The 20990-nt window shown below is 46.8% G+C and overlaps 2 protein-coding genes and 1 long non-coding RNA gene across 4 annotated transcripts in view; 1 reads left to right on the top strand and 2 right to left on the bottom strand.

The window, feature by feature from the left end:
* Positions 1 to 481: 481 nt before the first annotated feature.
* On the bottom strand, positions 482 to 20343 carry LOC309364995 (class I histocompatibility antigen, F10 alpha chain-like). 2 transcript variants are annotated; one of them, XM_081903069.1, is made up of 8 exons: positions 20170 to 20343; positions 13307 to 13582; positions 7611 to 7886; positions 4590 to 4877; positions 2704 to 2787; positions 1969 to 2007; positions 1291 to 1323; positions 482 to 767 (listed from the first exon to the last, which is right to left on the bottom strand). In XM_081903069.1, exons 1-8 carry the CDS (start codon positions 20249 to 20251, stop codon positions 745 to 747), a joined length of 1101 nt encoding a protein of 366 aa, XP_081759195.1. In that variant the 5' UTR covers positions 20252 to 20343; the 3' UTR covers positions 482 to 744. The 2 variants fall into 2 exon arrangements, with proteins under 2 accessions (XP_081759195.1, XP_081759194.1); XM_081903068.1 differs by having other exon boundaries at positions 482 to 751; positions 1287 to 1323; positions 20170 to 20341.
* On the bottom strand, positions 3330 to 4581 carry LOC309365445. Its single transcript, XR_014166154.1, has 2 exons — positions 3985 to 4581; positions 3330 to 3602 (listed from the first exon to the last, which is right to left on the bottom strand). It is a non-coding gene; the product is annotated as an uncharacterized lncRNA (long non-coding RNA).
* Positions 10913 to 20990, top strand: part of LOC309364359 (tigger transposable element-derived protein 1-like) — a 122199-nt gene continuing 112121 nt past the window's right edge. The window contains exon 1 of the mRNA XM_081901445.1: positions 10913 to 10946. Within this exon, the coding sequence (XP_081757571.1) occupies positions 10928 to 10946 (19 nt within the window). The 5' untranslated portion in view covers positions 10913 to 10927. The remainder of the gene's footprint in view (positions 10947 to 20990) is intronic.

Below are 20990 nucleotides of genomic sequence, written 5' to 3'. Positions count from 1 at the left end.
CAGCTCCTGACCTGCCTCTTCTCCTTCCTGGCTTCCTCCTTGGCTGTCAGCAGGATCAGGCCCTCTCATCTCCTGCAGGAGAGTCACTACACCCCATCCCCTCAACCTCTCTACCTCCTCTCAGTTCCCTGCTTCTCCATTTCCCCCTTCAGCTGCTTCTTCCTCCCCCTCCAGCCTGTTTCTCAACTCATTGCCCCAGGGCATCATGGGAGCTCCAGGGTGGAGCCCCAGAGAACAGCAGGTGGTTGTCCTGGACGTGGAGCTCCATGAACCAGGCTGGAGAACTGGAGCCTTGAAGGTATCGGGACAGAAAGAGCATCTGGAGGAAACTGCCTCAGCAGCTGCCATTGCCGTGGGGAGGGTCTGAATGCCCCCTGGAGCTCCTCATTCTCTGCTGGGGAAGGGATTGTAGAGGGAAACACAGCAACAAAGAACCAAGAGAAACCATCAAAATCACTGCAAGTCATGCTCAATCTCCTCATCCCTTTTTAAAGCTTTTAGTTGCGTATATCTGGCACATTTCTGATTAACAAAAGCACATTTCTGAAAATTGGCTGCGAAGCACAATCAGCCAAAATCAATCTGGAAAACATGATTATTCTCAAATTCAAGTTACAGCTGAAGTCAGAATAGAAGGGTGAGAGCCAGGATTAAGAAACATCATAAACAGCATTTAAGGACGGGAGAGGATCTGAGCCTCTGTAAGTCACAGCAAAACTTGGGCAGGCTCCTTCTGGTCTCATTTCACACACTGGGCTGGTCTGAAGCTGCAGAAATAAAGAACAGGGGTGTTTAAAAGTTAAGCCAACATCATGGTGTGGGGATATCAGCATTACAGAGCTAGTGGGAACCCAAAGAACATCTAGCCCAGCCTCACCATCCTTCATCATGTCAAATCAGACCTAAGATATGCTAGGAACGCCACCAAAATGGGCCCGCAGAGCAAATGCCTGCAGAGGGCAGCTCGAGCAAGTGAGCCAAGCTGCACACTTTGGGGGAATACTGGAAGGACACAAAGCAGTCCTACCAGAAGGAAAACTCCCTTCCAGAACCCAAAATGTGACTCCCTCTTATTCAGATCCTGGGGAGAACCCATTTGTCAGATGGAGGGAATCCTCTGTGGAGCTCGGATGGACAGACATAATGAGTCACAAGAGCGATTTTCAGCTCAATGGACACTCCAGATTATGTCACTCTTAGAAACCCCAAGGTGGGTAACAGAAGAAGCTTTTCCCCATTTGAGGATGTTCCGCACAGCCCTCCTTTGCCCGCACCTGCGCCCCCACTTACCCCTGGTGGAGCTGTCAGACCCCTGGTCATTTGCTGCAAAAGGGAGGAAACACAGGAATCAGGATCCCAGGGACGGACATCCAACCCCCCCCCAGCCCTTCTCCTCCCTCCTTCCGACCCCATCCCAAATCAGGCTCAATATGGGGAGGGGCCTAAGAAGAGTTCAGGGACAGGCAGCCCAGAGGCAAGGGGGCTCAAGGACAGCACTGGGGGGCGAAGCAGGTGCTGGAGGGCAAAGAGAGATGGGCACAGCCTGGCATGGAGGCAGCGGGGAACTAGACTGGGGGTGGATGCGATCTGGGCAGAAAGGCAGAAGGAGTGGGGAAGAGCAATGGTGGGTTCCTAACACCCACAGACTAGAGCTAACCAACCAAATCTTTAGCTTCAGGTTCTAGTAGATTAAACCACCAGAGACCCCTCCCCCCCACCCTCGGCTCTTCCTCCTGCTCCTTCTTGGAGCCCCTCCCTCAGCCGACAGTCTCTCTGCAGCCTTTTCCTGGCCCTGAGGGGCCCCTTGCTGTCCACAGACAGGCTGAGCAGAAAGGCTTAAGCTTTCCATCAGGGTCTTGGGCTTAAGGACTAGGCCACCACCAGGTTTGGTTTGGTCTGTTTGCAACCTGTTCCTGCTCCATATTGGGGGGAGATATGTCAGACAGAGAGAGGGGAGGAGTCACTCACTTGAGGCTGCTTTGTAGGCTGGTTTCTGACTCTGTTTCCCTGTGAAGACAAAAGCAGAAGGTCAGAGCTGGAAGGGACCTCCAGAGGCCACGCAATCTCATTTTGACAATTTGGCTCTCAGATGCTTAAACCTTCCCATCAGAGGCTCCTCTTGTCTCTTCCAAACACCTCCAAGGAAGGTGAGCCCTGAAGCGGATCTTTTCAAGGAACTCATTTTACAAAGAAGTAGAAAAAATTGAGGAAATTAAATAAAAAAGTCAACATGAGGAAAGCAGGCAGTGGACAAATTCCAAGAGGGTGGAAGGAAACATCCAGTCCCTTCACTCATTCATTTTTGGATTATTATTTTGGTGATTCTCCAAATAAAAATACAAAATGAGAGCACAACATAATAAAACAAAAACAAACCAGTAACTCACATTTAAAAGGCCCAAGGCCTGGTTCAAGAGAAATGTTTTTGCCTGGCACCTAAAGACTTGTAAGGAAGTATGTACAGGACTGAAGGCTTAGTACTGATTAAAACATCAGGTGGGAAGTGAACTTCCTGAGCACAGAGTGAGCGCAAAGCAATGTCCAACAGGAGTTTGGGTTCATGTTCAAAGGGTGTTTTGTGGGGAGGGGTCTCTGTAGGGATACAAGGGGCAGTTTCCAGGAAGCTCCACCAGCACATTCCCAGTCGGAGGCCAAGACAGAAGGACACAGGAGAGGCAGCAAACGTATCCAGGGTTTACTTACTGCGGATGAAGAAGATGATGATCCCAAAGATCCCAGAGACCAGCAGGATAGCAGCCACAACACCCACAATGAGCCCCAGGTTACCTAAAAGGAGGCAAGAGACATTTTTATTCAGACTGGCGGCAGCAGCTCCCCAAGGCCTCAAGCAGGAGATCTGAGTGGAGGTGCTGAGCTATGAGCCCGGGAGGATTTTACGTGTGCAAAGCAGGCTCTCTCTCTCTCTCCTGACAGGCCAAGGTCTTCTCTGCAGTGGCCCCGATACAAGGGAGTTTTTTCCCACCAGAGTCCAGCATTAGGTCTTCAAAATAACCAATTCATTTAAGGAAGACAGTTGACAGGCACACCTCTTTCATCACAGACTCCAGACTTAAAGGCAGATCTCCTCCTGTTCATGCGCTTCAGCCTTCTCTGTCCTGACCCTGAGAGGGATTCCCTCCCCTCTGAGACCCCCCAGAGCCCAGCATTACAGGCCTTCAGGGAAGGCACAAACCCTTAGAAAAAAGCATCTTGTGTAGGGTTGCCATATGTCCAGTTTTTCCTGGACACGCCCTCTTTTTCAGACTTAAAATGTCTGTCCAGACAAATTTTTTAAATGAGGCAAAATGTCCAGTTTTTTGTTTTTTTGGGGGTGGAATCTCTGAAGTCCGTAGCGCTAGTGAGTGAGCCCTGGTCCCCTCTGCCCTGCCTGGGTGAGTCTTTGGCTCAAGGGCCGCTTCCATAATCCTCGCTTGCCTGCCTGTGAGAAGGGGAGTCTGGGGTGTGGGTGGGGATGTGCGTTCATGGGCTCCTGCTGGGGAAAAGGGAGTCTTGCTCTTAGACATTCTGCTTTGGTTCCTGCAGGCGCAGCTTCCCTGCCAGTGTCTGTGAGACGAGTGTCGTTATTAAAATTCCTGCTTGCTCTTCCCAGCGGTGGGACGCAGGTGGCGCTGTGGGTTAAAGCCTCAGCACCTAGGACTTGCCGATCGAAAGGTCGGCGGTTCGAATCCCTGCGGCGGGGTGCGCTCCCGCTGCTCGGTCCCAGCGCCTGCCCACCTAGCAGTTCGAAAGCACCCTTAAGTGCAAGTACGGTAGATAAATAGGTACCGCTTTATAGCGGGAAGGTAAACGGCGTTTCCGTGTGCGGCTCTGGCGAGCCAGAGCAGCGATGTCACGCTGGCCACGTGACCCGGAAGTGTCTCTGGACAGCGCTGGCCCCTGGCCTCTTAAGTGAGATGGGCGCACAACCCCAGAGTCTGTCAAGACTGGCCCGTACGGGCAGGGGAACCTTTACCTTTACCTTACCTTCCCAGCGGTGTGAGGGTGTTTGGGCTGAGTGGAGATGAGTATCAGTTTTTCTAGCTGGGAATGAGTGTGAGGAGGAGCGAGTGAGAATCTTTTTCACTGTGAAGTACAGTCAGTCCGGGGCTCCCTCTTTTAAGTTCGTTGCCCCTTTTTCAGTCACAGAGTGTAAGTAAGTCAGCCATGTGGAGGAGGTTGCATGATTTTGAAGAAATAACACATCTGCCCATATTCTGTGACATCACAACTAATTGGACTTAAGGCAAAAAGGTGGCAGCCAGTTTTTACCTACGACATCCAATTTGAGTTCAAGGCCTATGAGACTCTTGCCAGAAAAGGCTGCATCTCTGCAGAAATCTACAGATTCTGATTCTGTTGTTCCCCTCCAGAGCAGCCTTTCTCAACCTGTGGATCCCCAGATGTTGTTGGGGATCCAGAGCTCAGGGATGATGGGAGTTGTAGTCCAACAACATCTAGGGACCCACAGGTTGAGAACCGCTGCTCTAGAGACACAGACAGGATCCAACTGGGGTTCCACATCTGAGGAGCTGGGTGGAAATCCCCCTCCCAGAGCCCACCCCTTCCCCTCCTGTCTGTCTGACTCTCACCAGGCTCCTTCTCCCAGGCCACGTCCAGAGGCTTCTCCAGGCTGTCATGCTCCACGCGGCACCGGAAGCGCTCCCTCTCCTCGGGGTCGATCTGGACACTGAGCAAGAGATAGTAGGTCCCATCCGAGTTGGGGGCAATCAATCCTCGGAGGGTGTCCTCCTGCCAGACCTCCCCGTCCTTCACCCAGTTGGCCTCAATCTCCTTGGGGTAGAAGCCGTGGACTTGGCAAACGAGGGTCTCCAGGCCGTCATAGTCTGCCTTCCTGGTCACCTTCACCACCGGAGCCTCTGCAAAAAGGGCCACATTGGGGTTAACAGAGAGACATCCACAACGGGAGCCTGGAGGAATCCTGTATTTTTAAAGAGCAGAGGAGCAGGGACCCAAGGGGCAACCTAGTCAGAATCTCACATCTGCAGAAATTAAAAATAACTGCAAATAAATAGGATTTCCTCAACTTGCCTTGGCATCCTCCCCAGTCAGTGTCTATGGTGGAACTGTTTTAAATGTTTTATCCTTTGTTTGCCAAAGCAGACTCCTTTAGGATGGAGGGCTGCGTAAAAATTAAATTACCGTATTTTTCGCTCCATAGGACGCACTTTATCCCCTCCAAAAATGAAGGGGAAATGTGTGTGCGTCCTATGGTGCGAATGCAGGCTTTCGCTGAAGCCTGGAGAGCGAGAGGCATCGGTCAAGCCCTTTCTCCACAGAAACCCCAAACAAGACCTCCCCACCCTACACCTGTCCTCAGCAGAACCTCCGTCCCAAAGAGGATGATTCCCAGCCTCCTTTGCACGTTGTCACCCTTGTGGATTTTGGAGCAAAATCCTCAACCTCAACAAATATGCTCAGTGTCTCTGGGGTGAATTATCACCAGGCCCCATAGATGAAATTGCTCAGATCTCTCTAAGCACGGCTAACACGTATGTGTCAGTCCTCAAAAACGGAGGGTGCTAGAATTATTTCATTTTCAATTAATGTTAGTATCAGCAAAGCTAATAAAGAGAGACAGGAAGAAAGCCAGTCCAAACACTGGATCATGTGACTGGCCCCTGAGCCAGATTCCTGAAGGCAGAAGAGGGGACTGCACCATTTCAAGGCACGGGGTTGGGGAAGAGGACACTTCTGAATGTTCCCCATGGGAAAAAGTAAAATTCATCACAAATAAAAGATATAAGAAGGTAGAAGAGGGAATTCCCATACTCTCTCACTATGTGCAGGTTTTCTGCTTCTGGGCCACGAGTGGCTAACCTACAGACTTAGTGAGGGGGCTGCATCCATATTTCATGGGCTCCCCACACATTTTCTATTTTAAAAAAGGTTAATTAATTTAGTTTTAAAGACTTTCCCCACAGGTATGTAGGGGGAGGAGGGGGACATTGATGCAAGGGGCACATTGATACACCCACAATATGTCAATATCAAGAAACGTTATTTGTGTCGTGACATCACTAAAACATGTCTATACAACTGTGAGTATGACAGTTGCGACCGCGCTGCCCGCCAGTTCGCCATTGGCGTTTGATGAGAGGAGGTGTGTTTTTAGCGCGGCCAACAAAAAAATTACATGAAATGTAAAAATGTTCCAATGCTGTTTTTCATCATTTAGTTAAGATTTAAAAATGCCTAAGGTAAATAATCAGTAATCAGGATTACACGTGATTTTTAAATAAGTTCAGTGGTTTTCTGAAAATGTCCATTGGGGCACTCTGATACACTAAGACATGGGGCACACTGATACGTATAAAAGTGCCCCGCTAGTGTACAATAGTGCCCCAATATACAAGTTTACATGAAATCTCTAAACTGATTTCCTACTCATGAAATTTGAAAAGAAAAAAACTGTTGTTTACTATGTGGCCAAAGTCATTTCCAAGTATAATATGATTGATTATCAAATGTCATATCTGAGGAAATATCCAGGATCTTGTATGTTTGTCTTCCCCATTGTAGAAGATAAGGCAAGCATTGAGTTCAAGGATGTTGTTTTGCAGTTGCCAAAACCAAATTTCTCAGAAGGCACAACTCGATCATCATCTCTTTATACTTTTTTCTTCTTCTTACTTACATGGATATAATGTGCAATAGAAGCTAAACGTTAATGAAATAGCTTATTTTTTATAAGCATTTTGTTTAAATTACTATTTTTGGACTACCTAATGTGAGTTCTTATACTTTTTAAAGATTTTCCAAAGTTTTTTTTTTATTAAATGGATAGGTGTTTGAGGAAAGATTAATATAAGTTTTGAAGTTTTGTTAAGAAAACCTGCCATAAAGTCTATGATATGTGTGAAACACTGTTAGTTTTGATACGTAATTTAGATTTTTAAGTAACAAATTGTAGGGCTGATTATGATCTCTCACAATAAAAACTGTTTTTTCATTAAATTTTTGTAAATAATTACCATTCTCATACAATTTACGCTTTGTATCAAAGTGCCCCATAGTTGGGGCACAATGATACAAAACTCATTTTTTACTCAAGTCATTAGATTCTCATTATCTTCTAACCTTAATGGTTCTTTTGATTGCTTTTATAATATTGATTAGTTATGCCATGCATAAAGCAATTTTTTATCATTTGACTCATTTTGGTACATAAAATATGAGATGGAATTTTTCTGCATCAATCTGCCCCACTTGCCCCTACCCAAGTGTAAAGGCAAAAGGTTTTTCTGTATCCCGCCTCAAATCTGTCCATTTCATTTTTTTACTGAATTTAAAATGCATTCTGCTTTCCTGGCCCCTTCCCTGCTGTTTCTTTATGCCCCTCCCCCCATTTGTCTTTTGCCATCCCTTATTCTAGCCAAAGGGGCATGGGGGGCTGTTTTAAGCATCTCCCCCCCTCATACTCTGAAGTGACCCCCTTTCTCCTCCCGGAGTCCCAAACTTATTTCTGCCTCCCCCACCAAGAAGAGTGTTTGCTGTTTGGTCCAGAAAGGAAAACTGTTGGGGGGGAGGGGGATTTGTAGGGAAACTGCCCCACTGAGCCCCCCTCCCCTCCCCACTGCCCCCCCCCTCACCTGTCCTCAGCAGAGTCTCCTTCCCGTAGTCCAGGTATCTCTGCAGCCACGCAATGCAAGCCTCCTCCAGGTAAGCTTTCAGGAACTCGTTCCGGGCCAAGTCAGGATCCCAGTTCTTCTTGCTCGCTTGGGCCTCCGTCTCGGCTGCCGTCCAGGTGAGGGTCTCCTTGTCGAAGGCGATGAAGTCTCTCCCATCATAGCTGTATTGATCATACCCTCCTTTGCGCCCGTCTGACCTCAGCTCACAGCCGTACATCCACTGAAAGGTGTGGATCCCTGGAAGGACCAGAAGAGGCTCAGGAGATCAAGGGGGGTCAGAGCAGCCCCTCCCCCACCAGCAAAAGAGACCAGGAAAAAGGATTTATTTGCCTGAGACTCAGGGAAGAGGTGTCAGTCAGGGGGGAGAAGAATCAACCAGCATTGTATCTTTCTGAAGGCTCATCCGCAGAACACCTTCACTGAGGGAAACACTACAAGTCTCCCTTTAATTGCCCCCCTCTCTCTCTCATCGCCTCACACTCCCCCCCCCAATTCCTAGTGGATTCTCCCAACTCCCTGGAGGCGGGGGAGGGGTGGGGTTTCCCTTCCTGCCCAAGAGGAGCCTCCCTTGCGGGGTCAGAGGTCACAGTCTGTCTGTCTTTCCCCCCAGCTCTGCTCCTCTGGATCTTGCCCCTTTTGGAGAGACGCCTCAGCTGCCCCCCACCCCCCTAGAAAGGGGGACACCCACACATGGGGGGCCCTTTCAAGAGAAGAGGTCTCCTCTTCCCCTCCATCTCTCTCCCCCCAGCTTCTCCATATCAAGGACCTTTTCCCTAAAAGGAGGAAAGTCATGGAAAGGCCTTTGGAAAAAGAAGTTTCCTCATAGCCTGGGAGGGAAAGGGAAGCCGCAAGGGGGGTTTGCCCCCTTCAAAATGCCCCCCCCTCTCAGCAGAAGCCAGGCTGCCCTTGTCAAAGATGGCGGGTCCCTGCATCCTCCTGCCCACCCCAGGGGGCTACCACCAAATCTTCAAAACAACAACAACCTTTTAAAAAGTTATCCCCCATTATCTCCCCCAAATTTCATTTTAGTTGTGTTGTCTTCTGAATGAATCATTTTGTAGTCCCATAATGCTTAAACGGGACAGATCATTTTGATTCTCTCATTACATGTTACATATACTTGTCTTTGCTTATTTACTTGAAGGTAAAACAAAAAATTCCTTCCAGTAGCACCTTAAGGACCAACTAGGTGCTACTGGAAGGAATTTTTTGTTTTGACTATGGCAGACCAACACGGCTACCTATCTGTAACTGGAACTACTTGAAGGTAAGTCACACTGAGTGGGGTTGGACTTACTTCCAAGTAAACATGCAGAGGATCGGGCAGTTACAATTGGAAATTAAAATAAAATCTGTTTGTGATCCTGGCTGCCCACACACCAGATGCCTAAAACCAGCTGGGAAGAATGTGACTAGCCCATTTCTGAACTCTCTTGTTGAGGGACTCTTTCCTGGCAGTCAGTTCCATGGGGTAAGGCAGGTTTTTAAGAAGAATAACTGCCAGATGTGGGGCCCCGTTCTCTATCAGCCCCCCAGCAGGTGGAGGGAGCAGTCCAGAAAGCCTGATGGATTCTGAAAGGCTCCAAGGAGAAAGGGGGGCTGACAGCCAGCATCCCTGTGGGAACCCCCATCTCCCTATGGAATATGGAATAGGGACACCATTCTTCCTTCCTGTCGTCTCCAGCACTGCAGACCCCGGCTGACCCCACCCCCAGTTCACCAGGGCAGTGGGGAGGAGGAGGAGGAGGCAAAGGGAAGAAGTTTGATAGAAGGGAGAGAACTCCTGGCTGTGCCTATTCTGGGGTCATGATTGCAGCAGACTGGGGGGGGGGCATATTGGCGCCTCAATAATGCAAATAAAATTCATTTGCTGCCTGGGACCGGTATTAAGGCACATGAGCACAGAGTCATCAAAGTTTCAGGGAAACATGCCCCCTCTAATTTCAATATCGGCAGTGCCATGGCTGGATTCCCAACTGGATTCCCAGCTCTTTGCTCTCTTCCAGGATCCCTCCCTATTACTCCTTTGCCACAAAGCCAATGCCAACGGTGCCAGGGAGAGAGACAAGCGTCAACTGGCACCCGTGTTTTGTGCCACAAACAACAGACATGGGGGGTGAAGGGAAGACATCTGTCCCTGCCACTGCAGAGTCTTCTTCCATAGAATTTTCCATTATTGAGTCCCCCCTGCCCTGCAACACAAGTTCTTTTGTACAGTGGAGCCTTGGTTCTCAAACACCGAAAACCCAGGGAGGCCTCACTTTGGACAACTGTAAGTCTGAGTATAGGCTGAATGTAAACTCTCTGGATTATCCTGCAGCTAACATCTTCAGATCAACTACCGTATTTTTCGCCCTATAGGACGCACCTAGATTGGGGGGGGAATAAAGGGGGGGATTTATTTTTCCCCCGCAGGCGCGGGGCTGGGGCAGGGGAAACCCAAGCTTCCCCTGACCGCAGCCCCCAGAACGGGAGCTTGCATGGCTGGGGGAGGGGGAAGCCCTTCACCAGCCCCCAAACCACGTCGGGAGACAGCAGGATAGCGGCGTTCCGCCTCCCCGCTGTCCCCCGAGCTAGTGGGGCTGGCGGTGGGGCTCTCCTGAAGCCTGGAGAGCGAGAGGGATCGGTGCGCACCGACCCCTTTCGCTCTCCAGGCTTCAGCGAAAGCCTGAAATTCGCCCCATAGGACGCACACACATTTCCCCTTCATTTTTGGAGAGGAAAAAGTGCGTCCTATAGGGCGAAAAATACGGTAATTCGCTTATTTAGCTCATGTGGGTAGCAATTTAAGATTTTAAGGTTTTCTCACTACTGTTGTATCGCAATCACCATCTTTTTCCTCACCATGTTAAACATTTCTCTTTTTTTGAAGTTTCTAAATGAAAGGCTGTGATATAGTGTGGTACCTTGGTTCTCAAATGCCTTGGTTCCCAAACACCGAAAACCCAGAAGTGTTCCCGTTTTCAAATGTTTTTTGGAAGCCAAACATCCTATGCGGCTGTCAGCTATTGTTTGCAAGACACCTGCACCAATCAGAAGCCACGCCTTGGTTTTCAGAAGTGAAACTAACTTTCAGAGCAGATTAAGTTCAAGAACCAAGGTACAAGTGTATTTGGCACTTTTGTTTTTGCTATTTATTTTGCATTTTTGTTTTTGAGGCTTTTTCAGTTAATTTGTTTTTGTGACTGTGTGGAACCCAGTTCAACTACTGATTGAGTGAGTGAGTGAGTGAGTTATTGAGTGACTGTGGAAATGGATAAAAGCCCCCCATCCAAACAATGACTATCATCAGTGCAGGTAAGAAAAAAAAAATTATTATTATTTTTATCATCTACAATACTGTCTTATTTATTTTATAGTACAGTTATGGATCAATGGTCTGCAGAGTCTTTTTTTGTAGAATTTTCCATTATTGTGTCCCCCCCCCCAATACAAGTACTTTTGTACAGTGGTGCCTTGGTTCTCAAACACCAAAAACCCAGGGAGGCCTACACTTTGGACAATTTTAAGTCTGAGTATGGGCTGAATGTAAACTCTCTGGATTATCCTACAGCCAATGTCTTCAGATCATCCAATTCGCTTATTTAGCTCATGTGGGTAGCAATTTAAGATTTTAAGGATGCTTTCTCACCACTGTTGTCTTGCAATCACCATTTTGCCCCCCACCGTGTTACCGTAAATCTTTTTTGTTTGCAGTTTCTAAATAAAAGGCTGTGATATACAGTGGTAACTTGTTTCTCAAATACCTTGGTTCCCAAACACCTAAAACCCGGAAGTGTTCCCGTTTTCGAACGTTTTTCGGAAGCCGAACATCCGATGTGGCTGTCGGCTATTGTTTGCAGGGCACCTGCCCCAATCAGAAGCCGCAACTTGGTTTTCGAACATTTCAGAAGTAAAATGGGCTTTTGGAACAGATTAAGTTCAAGAACCAAGGTACAACTGTATTTGGGACTTTTGTTTTTGCTATTTATTTTGCGTTTTTGTTTTTGTGGCTTTTTCGGTTAATTTGTTTTTGTGACCGTGTGGAACCCAGTTCAGCTACTGATTGATTGATTGATTGATTGATTGACTGACTGACTGACTGACTGATTGACTGTGTGACTGTGGAAATAGATAAAAGCCTCCCATCCAAACAATGATTATCATCAGTGCAGGTAAGGAAAAAAAATCTTATTAGACAAAAATAAATACAATGAAGAAGGTTCTGCCAAATGTTGATAAACTCCTAGTTCCAATATAAGACTCTCTAAAAATGATAAGGAGCAGGAGGATAACATGTTTGTTTAATTGATTTGGAGAAGAAAACATGGTATGGTTTCTCCAGATAATCATTGTCATGTATTGTTACACCACTAGATAAAAACACTTCTCCGAAAATAACTTTTCTATTGATAGATGAGAATTGGGTCGTTAAAATGTTGAGTGTCTGATGTAGAGCTAAATTAAGAATTATCCTCAGAGCACATGCAATGCCAACTCCCCCAAGACTGCATTTCAGCGAACAAACAGGACTCTTGAAGCACCCTCTCTGGGCGTTACACGTATGTAGGGGGCAAGTGCTGGGAAAAGTGTTGTGGTGCTGTTAGGGGCAGGGGTAAAATCCTGAAGCAGGGAGCCTGCTTAGGAAGTGAGGAAGTGGAGAAGCCTGGAAGGTAAAGGTGCAAAATCACATAGAGACCCCCCTCCAGACCCAGCAGAGGCTCCCACTTCTGAAGTTCTGCTCCAAAACTGCATACTGGGGGGGGGGTGTCTCTGCCCTCCAAGTCTCATTTTCTGCCCCCCACCCCCCCATTAAGACCTTCATTAAGGTGATACGGAAGGGGGGGCATGTCTTCTTCACCTTCTTCTTCGCTACAATATATCAATTTATTTCCAATTGTCAATGTCAAAAGGGACTAAAATCTATAAAATTCATAGAAAATCAACGTGCCAGTTTGCTCAATTTCTCTAGGACTCCATCACACCTCCCCTGTCCAGCATAATCCCTCAAGCAAGGTGTTAAGACCAAAATCCTGTCAAATTGCTCTGATCAGCCTTTCCTCCAGGCAATGTCAGGTGCCAGACTATGCATATTTGAGACCATTGTTTTCTCATCCCCAGGAAGTGTTTATCTGTGCATATCTCCAGCTCTGCATATTCCCCCCTCCCTCCTTATGTTAATCCGGTGTAGCTCTGCATATTCCCCCCTCCCTCCTCCATATGTTAATCTGTGTAACCCAACCTCCCTTTAATATATTCATGATGTAATCTGTGTAACCAAACCTCTCTTTAATGTATTCATGACGTGTTTTGCACTGTATTCTGGGACATGGAAGGAGTTTCAAAAACTCATGTCACCCCTTTCTCACTGTTCAATCTCGTCTTGAACCTGTTGGCCAATAAACTTGGATCTTCTGCAGTTTGCTCCTGTCTCCGGCTGAGCTCATTTTCCTCCGCAGGGACCCACGGACTGAGTCCGATGAGCTGGGTGGCAGAGCAGCCTCGCACCCAGAATTTTGCCATAACAAAGGGAAGGGGAGATGCCTCTGCCCTGGTGGAGACCCCCACCCTCCATCTCCTTTCCTCCCAGCAGCCCCCTCCCTGCAATTCTTGCCCTTGGAGGAAACATTATTGGGGGGGGGAGGTGTGACTCTGTTCCTCTCCTGCCTTCCACTCACCTCCGCTCTGGTTGTAGCGATTCCGCAGAATCTGCAGATCCCCCCTGAATGCCAGCTCAGTGTTCTGAGCTACCTGAGTCTCCCTGTTCCAGTACTGAGGATCCTCCTTTTCCACCTTCCTCATCCAGGGGATGCGAGGCAGATACTTCTTGGTGTCACTGTCGTACTGAATAATTTGCTGGTCATCCACGTATCCCACAGCAATGAACTGGGGCAGCTCCTGGCCAGGCTCAGACACGGCTGTGTAGAAGTAGCGCAGGGAGTGATAAGTGGAACCTGGAAAGGAAGAGAAAAGAGGGCAGAGAGTTAGGGGTCCTGCAGATGAAGGCGGCAGCCCTAAATTAGGAGATCCAAAGTTCAGCAGGGTTTGGGGGAGTTTGTAGACCTGCCCTTAAACATAGAGGAAGCAGAGCAGAGGCAGCCTAAGAATCAGAGAGTTGGAAGAGGAAAAGATAGGTTATAAATACAAGTAACAATAGTCCATGGAGCAGAGGGCAAGAAAAAGCTCTGGCAGGCAGCACTAAATCTCTGCATGTCTCTGCTGAGGCTCCGTGTGGGGAGAGAGAGGCCAGCCCCTCCCTTTTGCCCAGGGGGCAGGAATTGCCCCCCCCTTTCCAGCGCCAAGCTGATGAGAGCTCCCACAACATGGTCTGAAGGCTCAGGATGCAGGCACTGAACGGAAGCTAAGCAGGCTCAGGTCTGGGAAGTGGATGGAGGGGAGACCAGACAAAGCAAAATCCATAGACGGGAGAAGAGGAAGCTGCCTCCTCCCGGGTCAGAACACTGGTCCAGGGAGCTCAGAGTTGTCTGCCCTGACTGGGATGGCTCATATCTGCAGAAACGGGCCTAGTTCAGCCACTCCCTTGGAGCCGCCCCACCATCTGACCTTCTGGAGCCATGCACTGAACAGGTCTGACCTGGGTCTTGCTTCCTGGGCTCTGGGAGGCTTTGGAAAGATCTCCTGGGAACTCAGGGGAGCCCCACAAGATCCTGTGAGAACCTGCCAGAGTCTCTTATGCAAGGCAGAGAGCTTCAAGGCTCTTTTGGTACTGGGAAAACCTTGCACAAAAAGAACTCTCTGCCTTCTGCATATATAACTGGTGTGATTCCAAGAGGCCAGCTGTCAACAGCATAAGCTGAAATCATTCAAGTTAAATGCATTCAAGTTGGGAGTTTCCACCAGTTTTCCAGGGACAGGTGTCAAGTTAATTGGCCTGTGATTCTCAGGATCCTTCCTGGATCCCCTTTTGATAATTGGTGCTTAAATGATTCAGTGTTGCAATCTTTCAATGGTCTGAGCTGCCACCCACAGAGCAGGTTCCCCACTTGAGAAAGAAGGCCCCACAGGGATAGCAGGGGCAGGAGGGCAAATGCAACTTTGGGGTCAGGTCTCAACATGTGGCCCCACATCCCCTTTCCCCACACTTGCCCATTCACAAGATGAAACACAGGAAGGGGGCAGAGCGTGGCAAAGGAAGAACCTTATCCCCTAAAGGGCTCACGTTCCCACAGGCTGTACCAGCTCTGGCCACCAGGGGGCCTAATGAGTCTCCACAGGAACAACCGACAAAGACTTGGGGGGAGGATGGAGGGGAGGCCGGGAGCTGAGCAGAGGCTTCAGCATCATATCCAGAGCTGGCCTGTCTAGGAGGAGAACACACACACACACACACACACACACACACACAAAAAAACACCCCTGGACAGAGAGAAGCGGAGTTGAGTTCAGTGAGAGATGGGGCATTTCCATGGCGGAAGGTGGGGGGGCACAGTGCTAAGGGGGAAAGAGCAATTCCTGTTTTCTTTCAGGTAGCAAAATGGGATGTATTATTATTAATTATAATAATAATAATAATAATAATAATAATAATAATAATAATAATAAATAATATATTACCCTATAGCCAGAGATCTCAGGGCAGTTCACAGAACAAAATCAAAATCTAAAACCACAAAATATCCAATCAAAATAAAAACAACAACACAGTAACACCCCCTCCCAAAACCCCCACATTTTTAAAGGGCATAGGGTGTCAATCAAATCAACCAAAGGCCTGGTTAGAAAGGAACGTTTTTGCCTGGCGCCTAAAGGTGTATAATAAAGGCGCCAGGTGAACCTCCCTGTGGAGAGCATCCCACAGACGGGGAGCCACCGCAGAGAAGGCCCTGTTCTCATGTTGCCACTCTCCAGACCTCTCGAGGAGGTGGCACAGCACACAAAGAAGGGCCTCAGCGCCTGCCCCCTGGCTAGCCCCCCCCCCCACTGCTCCAGGTGCCAGGGCAGGTAGCTCTGCCCCTGCTTTGATGGTGTGTCGACTCTGCTACCTCCCGGGCTGGGGTGAGAACTTCAATACATAACACTTCTGGTTCTGTATAGTTCTGCTGGAGTCCAGTGGACTCTGAATATTATTTTCTGTTAAATAAGTCTTAGTCTTAGATCCATAGAGGCTATTTCTGTTGATTTTATACTTGACTCCCATATATCATTTGTTATCTGTACCCCTAACTCTTCACTCCATTTTTGTCTATCATATTCTAAATCATATTTCTTCCTGTTGAGTAGGGTTTTATATAGTGCAAGTGTACGAGTTTTTTGTTTTTGTTGTAGAGATTAAATCTTGTAGCAGCATGGGTGTTTCCGATGCTGCTATAGCGTCAGGGCCAAACTGCCTTTCCAACATATGTTTCAATTGGATGTAGTGCCATTGTGTTTCACTGGTTAATCCATACTTTACTTGCAAAGTTTTATATTCCACAAATTTGTAATTTTCATCAATTAATTCCAATGTCAAAATACTTTTTTTCATCCAATTTTGCCAAATTATTACTTGATTTCCAATTTTTAATTTTGGGTTGGCCCATATTGTTAATTTCTCATGCTGATAGGGGTCATCCTTATTACAGTATTTACATTTATATTCATCCAAATTTTTATAGGTGCTTTTTTTAAAAAAAAGTCATATTTATTAAGTTTTTAACAAAAAAGGAGTTACAAAACAGTAAAACGAAAAACACACAAAGAAAAATACAAAAACCAAAGTTTAACATACAAAAAAATAATAATCCCTCTTTCTAATGTAATTCATTAACTTATTTTCATAACTTCCTCACACCTCCCTTTTTTGTATTCCAATTGAAAATTTGTTCAGCAAATCCATACCCTCTTAATTTACCCTTACTTATTTGTCCTCACATGTTATAATTTCATATTTTCATCTAATATCAATCCATTCTTGCATATTCTTAATTTGCCTTGTTGCTAGAACCACTTCGTTTCATTCCAACGTCATTAACATTCAGTAATTTTACAGTGTTTCTGTAGATAGATTTTAAATTTCTTCCAATCTTCTTCCACCGATTCTTCTCCCTGGTCTCGGATTCTGCCAGTCATTTCCGCCATTTCCATGTAGTCCATTACTTGCATCTGCCATTGCAGAGTTATGAAAAACTCAAAGACAAGGTGCGGGATTGGCTACATTATTTTCAAGTAAGAGAGGCCTATAATTTAGATAAAAAGATTGGCTTCCAGGTGGAAAAATCAAAGTTAGAAACTGAATTGTTAGAACCCAATGCTAAGATATTATCAAGAATGTATCATCTGTTGTTGAAATGGAATACTGTGGATGAGACAGTGAAATCTACTATGATTAAATGGGCACAAGATGTTGGACATAACATTATGTTTGCTGACTGGGAACAGTTATGGACCACCAGAATTAAATTTACGGCATATAATGCCTTAAGGGAGAATATTATGAAAATGATGTATAGGTGGTACATGACCCCAGTCAAGCTTGCTAAAATCTACCATTTGCCCGATAACAAATGCTGGAAATGGAAGAATGGCAGACGCAACTGATGGACTATATGCAACTGGCGGAGATGACTGGCAGAATCCGAGACCTGGGAGAAGAGAGGATGGAAGAAGACTGGAAGAAATTCAAGATTTATCTACAAAAATATTATGATTTATCAGAATGTTAAAAAAGATGCTTAGTTATAAACAATTGGCCATCACTAAAATAGATCAGGAACTGATGAGAAGAGAGATTAAGAAAAACAAATTAGCAGGAGAATAAATTTTATTGTAATTAAGCGGTTTTAAAATTTGGAAATAAGATGATAATTTGCTGGACAAAATTTTTTAATGATGTAAATGGGAGTGGGAGGCGTGAGGAAGTTCAAAGAGGATATGAAATCTTGTTAAACAAAGTAATATTGTATACTGTTATTGGATGTTTTCTTTTTTTTCTGTAAAAACCCTAATAAATATTTAAAAAAAAAAAAAACAAATGCTGGAAATGTAAAGAAACTGAAGGTACATTCTTTCACCTTTGGTGGACATGCTCAAGGATTAAGGCTTTCTGGGAGATGATATATAACGAACTAAAAAAGTTACAGATAGGTAGCCGTGTTGGTCTGCCATAGTTGGTCTGCCATAGTTTTGAACTAAAAAAGGTACTTAAGTACACTTTCCCTAAGAAACCAGAGGCCTTTCTCCTGGGCATGGTCGGCCAATTGGTGCCAAAGAAGGATAAAACTTTCTTTTTGTATGCCACAGCAGCAGCAAGAATTCTGGTTGCAAAGCATTGGAAGACACAAGATCTACCCACCTTGGAAGAATGGCAGATGCAAGTAATGGACTATATGGAAATGGCAGAAATGACTGGCAGAATACGAGATCAAGGAGAAGAGCAGGTGGAAGAAGATTGGAAGAAGTTTAAAAACTATCTACAAAAACATTGCAAAATCTTTGAATGTTGAGGACATTGGAATGAGAAGAAGAGGTTCAAGTGATTAAGATAAATAAAAATATGAAAGAAGGGATAGATACTGGATGAAAATTTGAATAATATAATATTTGAAGGAACTTTCAAAGGATAAAACTAATATAAATGAATTTGCTAAATTATATTTGAAGTGGAATACAAGAAAGGAGGGCGGGTGGAAGTCAAGAAAATAAGGCTATGAAGGATATGAATTAGAGTCTTTTCTTTTTTCTCTTTTTTCTTCTTTTTTATGTTAAGTGTTTGTACTTTTGCATTTTTGTGGTTTTTTATCTTTCTTGTGTTTTTTCTATTTATTGTTTATTTTATTTTTATTGTGAAAATTTAATAAAATATCATTAAAAAGAAATCATTATACCCAAGTATTTAATAAAGTCTTTGCACATCCAGAATTGATGGTATCTATACAATGTAGTCCTTGGCCCAATTGGAAAAATCTCTGATTTTGTCCAATTTATAGAATATCCCAATATTTTGCCAAAGGTTTTTATTTTCTCCATAATTTTTGGAATTGTGTCTTCTGGTTTTGTAATAAATAAAAGGATATCATCCGCAAGTAATACAATTTTGTAATTATATTTGTTGTGCTTTACACCCTTGATATGCTCATCCTGAATTATTGCTCTTGTTAATGGTTCCAGGCAAGGATATACATTTTTTTAGCTAAACAGAGAACATGAGTGGCAACCCCAAAAGGAGAAAAACACCAAAGGCAGCAATCAGGAATGTGGAATTAAGAATTTAATAGTGTTAAATCCTTGAATAGTATGCAGAGCCAGTCGACTGGTGGGCTGAGGGAGCAGGAATATTCTGAGCAAGGGCAATTCATGGCTAGGAGCTCCAGGCAGAATTTTTGAAAAAAAATTTTTGGGGGGGAGCGGGGGAGAATCTAAAAGGAGGGGATATTCAAGGTGAACCGGGCTGTAGGGTGGGGGCCCCCACTTCTCTCGCAGGAGTTTTTTGTGCCCTTCGTCCTAAACAACTTGACGTGTACAAAACTTAGTGCAAGGGGCTGTACAGAAACGGCACAGAGAAGCCCCCTGCATAATTTACAAAACCTACATTTTTGACCAGCAGCAGGAAAGGCTTTTCTTTGGGGGGGGGGTTACAATTGTAAAGCAGGAACACGGGTTGCGCTGTGGGTTACACCACAGAGCCTAGGACTTGCCGATCAGAAGGTTGGTAGTTCAACAGTCAGTTCATGCTCGCGTTCAGTGGTGTAGCGTGGGGGGTGCAGGGGGGCCGGCCGCAACATCTGGGGGTTAGGGGGCGCAAATCCACGGGTTAGGGGGTGCAAATTACTTGCCTTGCCCCGGGTGCTGACAACCCACGCTACGCCACTACTCGCGTTTATTATTGTGTTGTCCAGTTTTAGTTCTCGTGTTCCTACGAGTGAGCTGTTGTCACTGACAAATGTTGAATAAACTTAGTTGAGGAACTTATAGTGCCTTGGGCTTCTGGCTTTTTCCGAATATTTAAGAAACTGTAAAGCAGAAGAACCTGATGATGAAAGGGAACTCCTGAACAACACAAGATTGGGAATTGCGGGTGGGGAGCCCTTATTCAGACCCCACAAAGAAGTCAGCTCTACACCCGTCCAGCTCCCACCCCCAGGCTGGGCTCCAGAGTTTTTAGCTGAGTTTTCAGAGCGGCTGAGGGTTAGATTAGAAGAGGGAAGGTAAAAAATAGAAGAGGAAAGACTGTACTGTATCCGTATCTCTCTCACACTCTCACAAACACACACACCAGAGTCAACCCGAAGCTGCGGGGGGCGGGACAGGCGAGTCACTCCCCCCCCCCTGAATCCTGCCAACACCTTCAAGCTTTGTCTTGTTCTTTGCTTGAGCCTCGAGCCCAGGAGGGAAGCGGCCCCTGCCCCGGGCGGCATACAAAACAAGCCAAGGCTGGGAAACAGATGTCTGGGGAGGGATCCGGCGCCACTTCGGACAAGAAACTCCCCGATCGCCCTTTCAGCGCCCGGGAAATGCAATTCCCAAAGAGCCGCGTCCCCCCCCCCAAAAAAAGGGGGCTTAGTGCAAATTATTTTCTCCCCCCGCCCCAGAGCCGAGTCCTTACCTGCGCAGTCCAGGAGCAGCAGCAGGTGGGCAGCCGCCCCCAGGATCAGGGGGGGCCAGCGGAGGAGGAGGAGGACCCCCATCTCCCCCCAAAACGAAGCTCCTTTTTCTCCTCTTACTCCAGCGACGTTCTTCTCCCTCCGACTCCGAGACCCGCTCTCTGCCCCGCCCGCGGAACCAGCGGTAGAGCGAGCCGGGATTGGGCGAGGGGAAAATATTCCGCCAATCAGAAATCGGCGCGCTGATTGCGGCACCGGTCGCCAGGCAGACCTGGAGGCGCAAGTTTGGGAGCGAGGCTGGAGAGCGAAAGAGAAAGTGATTGCACAGTGGTACCTCGGGTTACAGACCCCGCTAACCCAGAAATCGTGCTTCAGGGTAAGAACTTTGCTTCAGGATGAGAACAGAAATCGTGCTCCGGCGGCGCGGCAGCAGCGGGAGGCCTCATTAGCTGAAGTGGTGCCTCAGGTTAAGAACAGTTTCAGCTTAAGAACGGGCTTCCGGAACGAATTAAGTTCTTAACCCGAGGTACCACTGTAATTGCAGCTCCTCGCTGGGAATCGCCCCCTCCTTCCCTCCCCCCTCCCTCCCCCCAGTGGCGTAGCGTGGGGGGTGCAGGGGGGGCCGGCAGCACCGGGCGCAACATCTGGGGGCTAGGGTTAGGGGGTGCAAATCCACGGGTTAGGGGGCGCAAATCTACGGGTTAGGGGGCGCAAATCCACGGGTTAGGGGGCGCAAATCTACGGGTTAGGGGGCGCAAATCCACGGGTTAGGGGGCGCAAATCTACGGGTTAGGGGGCGCAAATCCACGGGTTAGGGGGCGCA

This window comes from Podarcis melisellensis (assembly GCF_964234715.1).
Source record: "Podarcis melisellensis genome assembly, chromosome: 2".
NCBI lineage: Eukaryota > Metazoa > Chordata > Lepidosauria > Squamata > Lacertidae > Podarcis > Podarcis melisellensis.
Note: the sequence above shows the minus strand (reverse complement) of the source record. Positions and strands in the feature narration are given on the sequence as shown.

What these genes read in the sequence shown, in the direction of transcription:
- LOC309364995 (XM_081903069.1), bottom strand. Translation starts at nt 20,251, where the DNA reads ATGGGGGTCCTCCTCCTCCTCCGCTGGCCCCCCCTGATCCTGGGGGCG. An exon ending in AGCCTACAAAGCAGCCTCAA is followed by an intron (nt 1,324 to 1,968) that starts GTGAGTGACTCC and finishes TCCCTTTTGCAG; the next exon opens with CAAATGACCAGGGGTCTGAC. An exon ending in GTCTGACAGCTCCACCAGGG is followed by an intron (nt 768 to 1,290) that starts GTAAGTGGGGGC and finishes TTATTTCTGCAG; the next exon opens with CTTCAGACCAGCCCAGTGTG.